A 15,302-nucleotide genomic window follows, 5' to 3' on the forward strand; every position below is an offset into this window, starting at 1 on the left:
AATTGACAGAGTAGTGTACACAATTTCACTTTTATAGATATATAGCTTGAATTTATACAAAATATTTTCAGGGTTTTTGAAAATCGTCACTTTATCCTATGATTAAGATTCCACAAAAAAGAATCTTTGTGCAAGGAACCTTGCGTATGGAAACCGCTGAAAACCATATTTGGCAGTCTGACATAAGCTCTAGCAGATCTTATAAAACAGTGATTTTCTGTTAGTCTGTTATTTTGAATAGCATGGTCTAGATAACCAAATCACCTAGTCCTTCCAAAACCTGAGTTTTTAAATAGATTCATTCAAGTACTCATCCCAATTATTCCTTTTGTTAATGTGATAGTTAAGTGCTAAAAACTCTCATTGGTTATGAACCTGCCTCTTTGTTGTCCATGGCTAGATAAGAGTCTTCTATTGGTTTTCTGTTTTGGATTCTCATTTGTGGTCGACCATAATGTCGCAGAGAAACAACTTGTTCATTTAAAAATTGGTGAAATGTCTATTTGCAGTTTGTGAGTTAAAAGTTCAATATTGCTAATGTATAAATATGGAAATTTGTTAAATATTAGAGTTGGAGAAAAATCTTGGTCAGCACAAAACATTATATAAGTAGTATAAAAAGGAGTTTTTGAGTTAGAAATATTCTGGTATTGAAAGTATTAATGTGCTTTTTTTTTTTTTTTTTGTGTTTTTAATTTGTTTTTCTTTCTTTCTTCAGATATGCCATTCAACTTTTGACGCCAGGCAATTTGCTTGCCCGCATCAATGGTAAAGATTCAATCGGTAAAGAAGAGATTGAAGAAATTGGCAAATTGTTTCACGATGCAAAATCTTCAGCCAAAATCTTACAGAAATATGAAGAAAAATATATGAAATAATTTTTCTTTTGTCACTAAACATTTCACTTCCTCTCATACGAACCTTCATTTTGATGGCTGCTACTGCTGCTAGATATAGAGTTCACTTTTTTTTTTTGATAAAATTTTTGAAATAAAAATGTATAAAGTTTTATTGCATTTTTAAAAAATTATTTTCTGTTAGTATAAAAGGATTTTGAAATATGACACTATCAATTTCAAGCAACATCACCGTGTGTAGCACTGTAATCTAGTCTGCACTGCTTCATGATCACTGGTTGCCTGTAGCTTACCAATTTAAACAGTGTTCACCTCCTCACTGGTATTGCTCTTTCAGATGTGAGACAGTAGCCAGCCAAGTGAAGATCGCAAAGACTATCAGTGATGAACATGAACCAAGTCAAAGAGAAGCTTCCTCGGCCATGTTGAATCCTTAACATCAAGAAGAGACTACAGTTGAAGACTAAACGGTGTAAGAATAGACTCCCCCCCCACCTCCTATTAATACAGGGTCTCAAGAGGGGAGATTCCTCTCTATTAGTTCAGAAACATACTAGTTCCAGAGAAAAACACTCCACTGCCCTAGAACAAGAATGGGGCAATCAACAGTTATGACCAGATGGGACTACAAAACTGACCTAACGATTTGTGAATGTGGAGAATAGAATCATCTTATGCAACACTACCTTGTATGTCTTCTACTGCTCGGTGCAGCTTGAAAGATCTTGCAGGGTTCAACAGTAATGCAAAGGATGACATAAAAAAAAAGTGGGAAAAGCATATGCTTTAAAGACATGCAAAGAGGATAGACCAGACTCAAGTTATATTTGATGCAGTTTCAAGTGGATAAGTAAGACTTAGTCTCTCAAAATAGACATTAAAAATTTAGCTTCAAAGAATCAGCCTTGTAAACACCATCCTAAGTTTTATCTCTGATTTATAACATATAAAGTAATCTTATGTTATTAGCTACAAGAAAAAATCTGTTGTAAAATTTACTTTTGTTATAATTTTTGCCTTAAGATGGTAGATTTGAATTTATTATATTCAAGCTTATCAACAAATTTAAGAAAATAAAAGTTTGCAAAGTACAGATTATATATTTTTAGGAGTAGAATTATTATCCACATTAAATACCTACCTTGTGTGTAACTTTCTCTTCTTGGGGAAGCCAAGTAACTGAGGCACTCATCTTCTATTCTATGATTCAATAATAACAAAAATAAGACCATATTTTTTTTTTATATATATACAAAAAAAGTTTATTTTAAATATTAACCTGAAAAAAGAAAAACAAAACAAATTTTTAGTTTTCAACAATGAGAAAAAAAAAAAAAAAAATAAGCAAATATTTTTTGGATATGAAATGGTTTGAGATTTTTTTTTTTTTTTTAGATTAAAGGATAAAAATTGTCCCATGATATAAAAAAAAGAAGAGATATTGATAAATTGTCAAATGTAAAGTCAGAAGTATTTACAATTGTGTTTTTGAGATGTCAATGTGTGATTAGATAAATTTTTGTCTTATTGTTTTGTATTTTGGCTGATTTATTCTACAGCAAATTTAATTTTAATTCTGGACAACTGTCCAATTTCAGCAGTATAACATCAGGATTGTGGAATCAAGTTCATTGCTGCCAAAGTCAATGAAAGAAAACTTTTCAAAAAGACATCATTTAATGATGACAAAGATTTGGATTATTCAGACAACTTTTCTAGAATTAGATGTTATTTTCACAATGTTTCAGATGATTCTTTAGGGGAGTCTTATTGAACTGAATTTTAAGTAGGACTTTTTATTTAATCTATAGGGAGTAGCGTAGTCACATTCTGTCAGCCATGATTAGGTAAAAGTCCCAAGTAATTTGTCATTGTATTTTTAGTATTGCCATACAGGGAATTGAACCTTCAGAAGACTGGCACTTAAAGATGATTATTATTTAACTTTATCCATTGCATCACAGGCCATTGTGTGGATCAAATAAAGGGTTTGATTAGGGAGTTTGACAATACACACATGAAAAACGTGATAATATCACAGATGAGAAGAGTAGTCTGAATAATTTAAATTATCCCCATCACAAAAATTCCAAAACAATTTTTTTTTTTTGTGTTGGTCATTTTTTCATTTTGTCTCATTTTCAATTTTGATTGAATGCTTTGAAAAACATGCCCCTCTTTAAAAATTCCAAATAGTATACAATAAAAAAATTTAAAAAGAAATTCCAAAAAATAAATTGTTTAAATTCAATAATGAATTCTATAAAACTGGTTTAAGAGTGCTAAATAAATTGTCTGAATTCAAGGCACCCTTTTTAATAGGAATGTAAATTGATTACTTATGTTGGGTTGATAATTTTATGAAGGTATTTACAAGTTTGTAATATTTCTATTTTAAATTTTCAACAAGAAGTCACATGTGTGTGTGTGTGTATGTGTTGAGGGAGGTGGTGTTTGATCAACACTGCTGGGGGAATCATGACTTAATATATTGTTTTGTTTTTTTAATCCCCCAAAAGTGTTTCATGGTAAACAACTGATTATCCCTTTAAGAACATTTGTACTATTGTTTGTTCATGTAAGTAAAACTATTCAACGATGCAGGAAATTAATTGACTTATTGAAAAAATTTTCCAATGAAGGACTTTTTTTTTTTTTCTTTTGTAATTTTAACTGAAAAATTTTTTTACTGTAAAATTTTAAACCTTGCATCATTGTTAGAGATGTGGAGAAAATCCAGCTTTGTAAAAAGAAGCACCTTGGATTGGGGAAAAATATTTAAATTTTCTTAGTTTGGAAGGATTTTTCTCTGACAAGCAGAGGACAGATAAAATGAAGTGCAGTATCAGAACAGATAATACACTTCGCTTCAAGTCGAAAGGTCATAGTCACTCAACATGAAATGAGTGTTAAAGATTTTACTTAATAATTACTGATTCGAATAAAAATACTTATTTTTGCCTTACTAGTATTTTTGGATCTGAAAAGTTGAAAGTCTATTGATCTAAGCATATGAAAGTTTGCTATAGTTGAATTTTGACTATACAGCCTATATATTAAAACAATAATAAATAAAAATATGGGCGATTTTCTAAGAAACAAGATCTTCAAGGTGAAGACGCTAAGTTAACCATATTAAAAAAGAAAATATATATATATTCTGTGTAGCTTAATTGCCATATATATTTTCATAACTTACTACCTAGTTCTACCTAGGTCTTGAGCACTGTTGAAGTTTACTGAAAAAGTTACGCATAAAATTATATCTTCATATATTAATTTATGTGATTAAATGAAGTAATCATATATATAAAATAGTTTTTTTAAAAATATTATTTTGATTTTTATATTTTATGCTTTATCCTTTGTATTTTAACTATTCATATATATATATATATATATATATATATATATATATATACACCTACAATCTTGTTAGATCTATAGTTTTATTTGGTGAAAAAACAAAATACAAATAAATCAGAACAAGGCTTGCAACAAAACATCCACAATGGGAAATAATATAGCTGATCAAGCTCTATGAATCTGCACAGTCGTTTGAAGCAAATTGAAGAACACACCTCTTTCAGAATGTGTCCAGTTGCTTGATTTTATGTACCTGTATGGGGGAGGGGTACTTGTCATGTCCTCCGTAAATCTAGGATTAAACCGGTAACCTAATGCCCTAAACCAAGACTGTTTTTAATCTATATAATAAAAGTGACCATATGCATGCCTGTTTCTCTTAAATCATCAAATGTGAAAAATTAATTTCTATGTTCAGAGATATAGTTTCATCTTGATAATAACTGATAATAAAAAAGAATTTCTTTCATTTTTAATTTAAGACAAAATATTGCATCAGTATTATTAAAAAATGTTAATAATTAATAAAAAATGAATGCATGCATGTACAGTGCACCATGAAGAGGAGAGATAAAGTTTTTTTTTTTTTTTTTGGCTTATTGATTAATTTTGAATTGCAAAGCAATATCAAGTGGGCAAAGCAAGTAAGTAAAAAAATTAAATTGTGTTCAGAACTTTCCCTATATTTAAAAAAAAAAAAGAAGAAAAATCTGTATGATGTACATATTTATGACAAAACACAAATATCATATCGTTTTATTTTTATAATGAATATCATTTTTAAGTGATTAATGTGAATTCATAGGCATTACAGCATAAATCTCAAGTTATTGCCTTTTATTTTGTTTTCTTTAGATTGTTTTCAAAATGGGGGACAAGACCTTGGCTTTTCTGTTACTCATAAAATTTGATTTTCTTATTTGAAAATAAAACTATTTGATTCAATTATGTGATTTTTGGAATATGATATTTTCGTTTCATTATAGGTATGTACATACAGATTTTTCAGTATTTTACGCACAATTTAGTTCTTGTCCAGTATTTCCCCTATATTAAAACACAAAAATAATCAAAATGCATCGAAACAATTTGAATATCACTTCAATAACAGAGTTGATCTTACAACACAAGTCTGCTTAGATTCACCCAGATTCCAATACTGCTTAATAACACCAGTTTTACAATAAGGAAGTACATGTTACGAGAATAGAGACAGGCAAGGTTTTTATGAAATAGCTAAAATCATCTAACCCTATCATCAATTCTGACATCCGTCTACAGAAAGTTGATCTTAAAAACATAACTATAAACTCATCTATCCTTATTGAAAAATTACATTTTTCATTTTAAAAGGAAGCAGCTGTCACATTTACGCTATTGGCAAGAAATGGAAAAAGGGGTTGGGAAGGCAAGACTGAAAGAAAAAGAAAAACAGCAAAATATGTTTTAAAAGATAAAGCGTAATTTTTTTCTCCTTAATACAACAATTAACGTACAAAAATAATAAATAGTAATACTCCACATCGAGACAAGATTAGGCAATAAGGCTCCGCAAATTAACACTCGAATTGACCACGTGGATTAGTGGCATGGCACGTAAAATCAAAAATCAACTTCGTAAAGCCTACACACACAAAAAAAAAAAGGCTCAATATCCTTTCAAATAGATTTATAACAATAATAAATATTTAAAAAATTACTTATAAACTGTAGTTTCATGGTAGATCTGCATTCAACTATATATCATCAAAGTTAAGCAATGTTGAACCTGGTCGGTACTAAAATGGGTGACCATTTGGAAATTTTAGGTGCTTATCTCTGCATTGTTTCTAATCGTCTAGCACTTCTTGCCACTGGACTCCAACAGTGCCAATGCAGGAGAAGTGTGGTTAGAGATTGTGCAAGCCTTGCTTCACAATTACACGTGCAGCTATTCATACATATTGTCTTTCAAGACTGAACAGAAATATATATATACAGAAAGATGGGGACAGAAATACATTTCTCATGATAGTATTTTTTTTTTTTTTTTTTTTTAATTATTTTATGGCGTATCAACTCTTTTTGGGTTATTTTATACCGAATCCAATCATTCTAGTAAAAGTTTTTATGCTTCAAGTTGTTTATATTTTCAAACATTTATTTGTAGTGTTTGGTTTGTTTGTTTTTTTACTTTGCAGAACATGATTGAGTTTTGCAAATGGAAAGGAAAAAAAGATAACATCAATGTTTGTCGTACATAGCTTGATCTGATGATTGGATCTATTGCAAAACTGCAGTTAAGTTTGCTTGAAGTTAAGGAAAATCGAATCCCTAACAGCATCTCAGAAGGAGACCAGACTGCAGCTGTGGACCAGACGGTTAGAAAATATCCCCCTCCTACTAAAATATTAATATCCCACTTCAGAAACATTTTTTTCTGTGCTCGGAAGCACTTTAGGTAAGTGAAAAACTAACAATCACCTGAGAACAAGAATGGGACAAGTTGCTGTGGCTTAGATGGAGTTGCAAAACCAAGTTAACCATCTACGAACGTGAGGAGGAAGGATCAGATGATGCAACGCTGACTTGTCTGCCATCTACTTCTCAACCAGTATAGCTTACTTGTTTCCGTGTGCGGGCAAACTTAAACATAAGATCTTTAGATCCCAGCTCCATTAGAAGGGGCACTCTAGACTGTGATAAAACTACCTGTATAATTTTATTGGCAATTCATGGTGAATGAGTGCCTTTGGCAATGGGCAATAACCCTATCCCACTTTGAAAGGAAGAGGTAATGCCTGGGAGGATAGTCGCCTGAGATTGAACAAAACAACACTCCACTCCAATATTAACTGATTAGTCAATACCAGATAAGTTCTTTAAAGCAAAAAAAAAAAATTCTCTGTATCAATGAAGTTTAATTATTGTTTATATATTTCAGGAAGCGAGCTTTGCAAGATAATAGCAAGCTGGCAAAGTCAGCAGTTAGTATATATATAAGAGAAAACAGTTAATAAAACATGTTAAAAAACACTTTGAAAAAGAGTTAAAAACATATTTCATTTGAAAAGGAAACACTTAATAAATGGATAGTCCTTAATCTACGGAGTTTCAAAGAAATACTTTCCTTCTCATCAGAGGGTAGGAATTAGCAAAATGCGGGATCAGATTTTGTATACAAAAGTATTTGATGAAACTGCAAGTAAGCCAAAGATCTTACTTGATAACAACAAATATATATATATGTGTGTGTGTGTGTGTGTGTGTGTGAAGAAGTAACAGGTTTTAGTCAACTTACTCCTGCCAAAGTCAATGTTTTTTTAACATTTTTTTTTTCAATTTTCACCTGTTAGTAGCTATTTTTACAGACTAAAACCCAAATCAAATTTGTTCTACAGGTCAAAATCACCTATATATCAAGTTTCAAGTCCTGAGACCAAAGTTTTAGGGAGGAGTTTGGTAGAGACCGTCTGCGCACACACACACAAAGACAAGGTCATATATATATATATATGAAACTAAAGGAAATATTCTAATTAGATACAGGTATATATATAAATACATGTACTAGAACGTTTTCATTCTAAATTCTACGCAATTATGCACAATGTAAAAAATATGCATAAATAGAACTGAGTGTAATAGTTAAATGAAACCAATCAATAAGAAACGATAAATGAATGAAAGTTTGTTTTTCAAATATGAAAACTGATTAACCTTTATTTAGTTGCCCGCATATCCATGGCTGAGTATATTAAGAAGTTTGTTTCAATAAGTTTTAAATAAAATAAATAGGCTTTTAATATCAATGTAAGTGCGACAGAAATCTCAACTTGATACTCAACTTGATGTTTAATCCAAACATTAAAAAAAAAAAAAATTTATATGTACACATTATGGAAGTTCTCATAAAAAAATTCATTTGATTTGATTAAGTAGTTTTGTGTTTTTTTATTTTACAGAAGAAAATCAAATTTTAATGAGATCGATTGTATCCCAACCATCTTGCCTATTTCGTGGACGAGGACGGCGCCAAGGGAGATAACTCCATCACCGCTTAAAGTTTGTCAAAATTTGATGAGATTATTCTGAAACATGGGCGGGAAAAAAATACCTAGATAGATATTTTAGTTTTTTTTTCTCACTTATTTTACAGAATTTCTGTCCTTTTTTAAATCCCTTTTTCGTTTAATAGCACCTCCTTCCTCCTCATTGAAATAAGCAAGATGGCTGGGATACAGTCAAACTCATTAAAATTTGATTTTTCCTCTACAAAAAAAAAAAAAAATAAAATAAAAAAAAAAAATTAATTCCATAACGGGTACGTACAATATTTTTATTTTAATATTTTCATTTTTTAATGTCCTGAACAAGAGGGATTTTTAGTAGGAGGAGAATATTTTCTAACCGTCTGGTCCACAGCTGCAGTCTGATCTCTTTCTGAGACGGTGTTAGGGATTCGATTTTCCTTAACTTCAAGCAAACTTAAACAACTACCCTCAACTTTATATAGATACAGATATATATAAAAAGATCTAATGCTGCTTGTGATCATGTACTTTTTCACCATGCTCATAACACCTCTGTTAATTTCTTTGCCCCGTCCTCCAGTTTCACCCGTGAATGTTGTCAGAAGAAACTGAAATGTTAGAAAACTCCCTTTATACACGCGAGTTACATTTAACTAAAATCAGATATACATGTTTTAAGTTTTAAGGAGGTTCTGTCCTAATGGGGGAGCACATACAGATTTGGGATGACTTCCATTATCTTCCTCAGAGAATGAACATACACATTTTAATTTTTATGAAAATTAAAATATATTTTAAGTTTTTAAGAAGTTATACCCTCCTAGCACCCTTAGAAATTCGGAAACACTTCCATCGTTCATTGTAAATTTTACGTGAGAACACACGTTCAGATTTTATGTAGACTCTCTAACTTTTCTTTCTACAGGGAGCACAAACGCCGAGGGAGCACCAGCAGAGCAAATTCGTCAGAGCACATTCCATTGAAATACTTGTAATACAAGCACAGAGATGCAACATTTTGGTGATGGGACAGGGGCTGGAGTTTGGTAGACAGAGAGGCTTTTTTTTTTTTTTTTTTTTTTTTTTTTGACACTGTCTTAGAGGAAGAGAATAATATTTGGTGCATAAGATGTTCATCCCTCGGAACAACAAGGACCTTCTGATCATCCTGGAGAGAGGATGGATGACACATGCTAAATTTTGAAGCAAGAGTTGCACAATCTCTAACCACTCTTTTCCTGAATCAACAACTGCTTAATTCCAGAGGCAGAAGTCCAGGAGGGCTGAAAATAATGCAGAGATAAGCAGAGAGCACATACAGCACCTGATAAGGGTTAAAATTCTGATGCAAATATATTCGTCTTAAATATGACTGCAAAGAAAAGGAAAAACGAAATAAATATACATTAGCGATGGTGAGTGCATAAAAGAGCTTTCTCCCAGATTACTTATTTAATTTCATGAGCGATGTTTCTGAAAAATGGGGTAGAACTTATATTTTCTAGGTTGGAACCTATCCATCTAACACTTATCATTGGCTAGTTTTTAATCTTGAATAGTATTTTTTTTTTTAGCTCCTTACATCTAGTGGCTTCATGCATTGTCTAGAAAGATTTCCATTTAAAAAAAAAAAAAAAAATTATTTTCACACTGATAATCATACTTGTCTCCAATTGTGCATTTAATTGCATGGCTGCTCGGCCTTTTATAGGTATCACCTTTTTTAATCTCATTAAATTGTTAACAAAAGTTTAAGTTGGCAATTTTTATATAATCAAAAGGATCAAATGTGTATTTGATAGGATGGATATTCGCCTAAATACTCATTAAAGTTCATTTGGCACAAACTTGGTTTGGCATGGACGTCTGTTTAAGATAGCAATCCAATATCCAAGGTTTTAAATGTTTTCTTTAGCACAGAGTGATTCCTGGTGAACCAAGTGCAAAAGAGATCCAGACAATTGCACTTAAGGGAACAGCGAGGATACTAAAAAGAGCTCTTGGTTGGTTTCAATAAAAAGCGGGGCAATGTTTGCAGCTGGTTTGGCTGCCCCATACCCAGCATTACAATCTTCAAAGGAAGAAAAAAAAAAAATTCCAGAATCATTAATAAAATTTGAAAATCCAACCACATTTGATACAAATAAACTTCAGTCTATGCTCGACTTGTCCACCAAGTTTAAGTCAACAGTCTTTGTTTTATTGTCTCGTCAGTAGGTGTGATTCTGAATGGGCTTGACAATTTTGCATGTTGTATCCAAGTGTGCTTATAATTGAATGAGGATAAAACAAAAACTGTTGAACATGCGTGATGAAAACTTGGTGTCCAATTCAGACACAGACTGAAGTTTATTTGTACAAAATATGGTTGGATTGCAGGAAGGATTGTGAATGTTATTAACTTAAGGAGTGGAATTTTTATTTGGATCACAAACTATATTTGCTACAAATAAACTTCAGTCTATGTTTGACTTGCTCATCAAGTTCAAGTCATGAAAGTCCAACAGTCTTTATTTTATGCAGGAACACTTTGCTGATCATCTCATCAGTAAGAGGTATGGTTCTGAATGGGCTTTACACTGAGCAGACTTTAACCACCACGATATTTCTATCTATGGGATTATTTCAAAGATAATAGTAATCAAAACAACAATACAGCATTTTGTTTATTACATGATCTCTCGATGAATTGTAGATGACGCATTCTAAGAAACTTGATGGAACATACGCTAAGATTAGCATACAGCATTTTAGCAGCATATTAGCATTAGCAACATTTAATATCAAAGAGTCTGATCTACAAAGAAGTTGCCTTGAAACTTTGAGTTTTGTCTCATAACTGCATATAATCGATGATAATTTAAACACATTAATAAAAGTTATCAGACAGGAGAAACTCAACATCATTTGAATGTCACTTGTGACTTGATAGAAGGAGTTGTTGTTTTCTTAAAGTACAAACATAGAAATCCAAAGCGGTATCAGATATCAAGTTAAATTCCACTCATTCATGAAATCGTTAATAAATTTCACAATTCTATCTGCAATCCAACCATATATGGTAAAAATAAACTTTAGTCTACGGTTGCATTGTCCATCAAGGTTCAGTCATGAATCTCTAACAGTCTTATTAGCATTCAATTACATGCAGGGATACTTTATAGGTGTCGTGATCATGAATGGGCTTCACATTCATTGAACCTTTCCCCCAACTCAAGATTTTTATCTGTGGAGTTATCTCAAAGATAATGTCTGTAGAAGACCATCAGAGCCAAAGTCAGGCCAGTGGCAAAAGAGGAGGGTGCCATAGTTAGGTCGTCATGGTGGTGTCATCCTGTATTTCAGCTCAGTTTCTTTTCTCTCCACATTCAGTTAAAACATTTAATCCAGTATAACAGACCAACTTTAAATAGGCAAAAGGTTTACAGATTCAATTTGTAAATTCAGAAAATGAAAGACTAAATTTCCAAGTAAAAGAAAAAAAAATGTCTGAACCTCATTTTTAACAACAGGAATAACATTTAAAATGTTCAGTTTTTTTGCGGGGTGGGGATGTGTAGGGTGTGGGGAGGGGCAAGTCAAAATCTTAGGATGTAAAAAAGATTTTAGTCTTAAAATAAAAATTTAACAACTTAAGCTCATTTGGCATCAAGAAACACAGATTTTCCAATAAACACGTTCAGACAAAAGATCGGTTTGTTATAAATGTCTACACTGAACTGGAAGCAAAAGAAGTTGGCTCAATTTTCAGCCCTCACTTAAAAAGAAAATCGACCCTCATTTTTAAAGCAGGTTCAAATCCCACAATTTAGGAAACAAATATAACTGACTTAAAAGAGTCAATAGAGATTAAACTCAACCTTTTTGTATTAACAAACAAATACAATTAAATGATGGCTTTGAATTTGAAATGTCTGCTATAAGTTATATATCTGAACTTAGATCAGGTATAAAGAAACAGTTTTAGAATTCATGATGAAATTATTTAAAAATAAAGGATTCATGATTTTTGTATTTCCCTCTAAAAAAAAAAATAAAAAAAAAAGATAGTCCTCAATTTTTACAAGTTCGATTCTCAGTATTTTTGGTTCTAAAGCAAGTTAAAATTTTAGGATTCAACAATTTTTAGTTAAGAACAAAACAAAAAAAACTTTTTTGTAGAGATTGAACTTACTCCATTGACATAAAGAAACAATAAAAAAAAACAAAAAAAAAAAACACTGGATTCAGGAAGGTTGTTGTAAAGATTACACTGAAATGGAAGAAAAAGGAATTGGTTTGATTTCTACCCCTCCGCCTCACATATACAATTTAAAGAGGAAAACAAATCTTAAAAGGTCAACCCTTCATTTTTGACATCTTAAAAAAAAAAAAAAATTAAAGTTTTCTTTCCTTCGAGGAAGCCCAGATCCAAAATCTTTAGACTTACAAAAAATATAGCTTACCATAAGGATTGAACTTGCTTCTTTGGCATTAAGAAAGAAAAGGATTAAAAAAAGAAAAAGATTAAAAAAAAAGGTTGGGCCCTTCATTTTTAACAAAATTTTAAAACACCCAGTTTTCTGTCTTAAGAGCCAATCCAAAACCTTAGGAACCAGACAAAAAAAAAAAAAAAAAAAAAAAAAAAAAAAAAAAAAGAGGCTTTCCATAAGGATTGAACTCGCTCCTTTGTCATTAGGAAATAGTCTGGGTTTTTTTTCTAATCCAGAAAGAAGACAGTTTTAATGTCAAGAGGTCTGTCATAAAATAACACACTGAACTTGAAGAAAAAGGAGTTGAGCTGATTTCATTAGATTGACTAAAATCATTTTGCATCCTCCCTAAACAAGGTCTGTCTTGGTAGTCAATCCCACAGATGAGCCTTCCATTGGGGTGAAGGGAGTAGAGTGGGATGCAGGTCAGCCATTTCATTGATCTGAATGGTAGGAGGTGGAAGAGATGTGTTTAGCCAATCAAAGAGAAATCCGTTTGAGCTTTCTCTTTAAGTTCATTGATCTGTTGTATAAGGCTGGATGTACTTCCGTTCAAGGAGTTGCTGGCCCCTAATGACCGGTGGTCAGTCAATTCATCTGTGGAATCAAAATCCTCAAAGCTAGTCATGGAATCAGTCCAGCCAAAGTTAGACGAGCATTCAGAATTGGATTCGGAGTGTCTGTCTTGAACAGTGAGTTTGTAGTCTTGGATCGCATCACTCAGTGACCAAAGTTGACAAAGTAGACTTAAGTCGAGGTGACGGAGACAAGCCTGAAAAGAATTTAAAATAAATAAAATGAATTTGCAATTAGTAGGTATCCAAAACCAAAATTTTATTTTTGTTATGTTTAAAAGCTTTTAAAATGGGCGTACATATCTTTGTAAAATGATGATACTAATTTTGGTAGCTCAGTTAGTCACGGAATCATGTTTGCTGGAAATTGGAAATTTTACTGTCTTGTGTGCCAAATCCAGAAGTCAATTTTCACAGTTTATAACTAAACAATGCAAGCATTGAACGAGTGAAAAATCCTTACAAATGTATCATGTCATCTTGTGTTAAATATAAATTAATCATCATGGAAGCAACAATTATTAAATCAAACCAAAAACTGAAGTGTCACATGGTTTGGTAACGATTGTATTTTCATTATATCTGAAACACCTTTAAAGTAGACACATAAATCTTTGCATAATAAACAATGATACCAAAATCATTTTGGTAACTTAATTAGCCAAGCATTTAAAAGTTTATTGGAAATTTTACTTTAAAAAGCAAAAAATTTTTTAAAAAGCGTTTTAAACTTTGTTGGACTTTTTAAAAAGCGTTTTAAACTTTGTTGGACTTTTTAAAAAGCGTTTTAAACTTTGTTGGACTTTTTAAAAAGCGTTTTAAACTTTGTTGGACTTTTTAAAAAGCGTTTTAAACTTTGTTGGACTTTTTAAAAAGCGTTTTAAACTTTGTTGGACTTTTTAAAAAGCGTTTTAAACTTTGTTGGACTTTTTAAAAAGCGTTTTAAACTTTGTTGGACTTTTTAAAAAGCGTTTTAAACTTTGTTGGACTTTTTAAAAAGCGTTTTAAACTTTGTTGGACTTTTTAAAAAGCGTTTTAAACTTTGTTGGACTTTTTAAAAAGCGTTTTAAACTTTGTTGGACTTTTTAAAAAGCGTTTTAAACTTTGTTGGACTTTTTAAAAAGCGTTTTAAACTTTGTTGGACTTTTTAAAAAGCGTTTTAAACTTTGTTGGACTTTTTAAAAAGCGTTTTAAACTTTGTTGGACTTTTTAAAAAGCGTTTTAAACTTTGTTGGACTTTTTAAAAAGCGTTTTAAACTTTGTTGGACTTTTTAAAAAGCGTTTCAAACTTTGTTGGACTTTTTAAAAAGCGTTTCAAACTTTGTTGGACTTATTAAAAAGCGTTTCAAACTTTGTTGGACTTATTAAAAAGCGTTTCAAACTTTGTTGGACTTATTAAAAAGCGTTTCAAACTTTGTTGGACTTATTAAAAAGCGTTTCAAACTTTGTTGGACTTTTTAAAAAGCGTTTCAAACTTTGTTGGACTTTTTAAAAAGCGTTTCAAACTTTGTTGGACTTATTAAAAAGCGTTTCAAACTTTGTTGGACTTATTAAAAAGCGTTTCAAACTTTATTGGACTTATTAAAAAGCGTTTCAAACTTTGTTGGACTTTTTAAAAAGCGTTTTAAACTTTGTTGGACTTTTTAAAAAGCGTTTTAAACTTTGTTGGACTTTTTAAAAAGCGTTTCAAACTTTGTTGGACTTTTTAAAAAGCGTTTCAAACTTTGTTGGACTTTTTAAAAAGCGTTTCAAACTTTGTTGAACTTTTTAAAAAGCGTTTCAAACTTTGTCGGACTTTTTAAAAAGCGTTTCAAACTTTGTTGAACTTTTTAAAAAGCGTTTCAAACTTTGTCGGACTTTTTAAAAAGCGTTTCAAACTTTGTCGGACTTTTTAAAAAGCGTTTCAAACTTTGTCGGACTTTTTAAAAAGCGTTTCAAACTTTGTCGGACTTTTTAAAAAGCAGAATTTTGTCGGACTTTTTAAAAAGCAGAATTTTGTCGGACTTTTTAAAAAGCAGA

The 15,302-nt window shown here is 31.2% G+C and overlaps 2 protein-coding genes across 2 annotated transcripts in view; one reads left to right on the forward strand and one right to left on the reverse strand.

Annotated features, from left to right (window-relative positions):
* The window catches only part of LOC145296690 (ruvB-like 1), a 42,473-nt gene extending 41,462 nt beyond the window's left edge, over nt 1-1,011 (forward strand). The window contains exon 10 of the mRNA XM_080142658.1: nt 719-1,011. Within this exon, the coding sequence (XP_079998784.1) occupies nt 719-878 (160 nt within the window). The 3' untranslated portion in view covers nt 879-1,011. The remainder of the gene's footprint in view (nt 1-718) is intronic.
* Nucleotides 1,012-10,891: 9,880 nt separating this feature from the next.
* LOC145296696 (uncharacterized) overlaps nt 10,892-15,302 on the reverse strand; it is a 47,515-nt gene continuing 43,104 nt past the window's right edge. The window contains exon 3 of the mRNA XM_080142672.1: nt 10,892-13,480. Coding sequence (XP_079998798.1) covers nt 13,181-13,480 — 300 coding nt within the window. The 3' untranslated portion in view covers nt 10,892-13,180. The remainder of the gene's footprint in view (nt 13,481-15,302) is intronic.

Source organism: Euprymna scolopes, chromosome 2 (genome assembly GCF_053919585.1).
Source record: "Euprymna scolopes isolate OS-2025 chromosome 2, ASM5391958v1, whole genome shotgun sequence".
NCBI lineage: Eukaryota > Metazoa > Mollusca > Cephalopoda > Sepiida > Sepiolidae > Euprymna > Euprymna scolopes.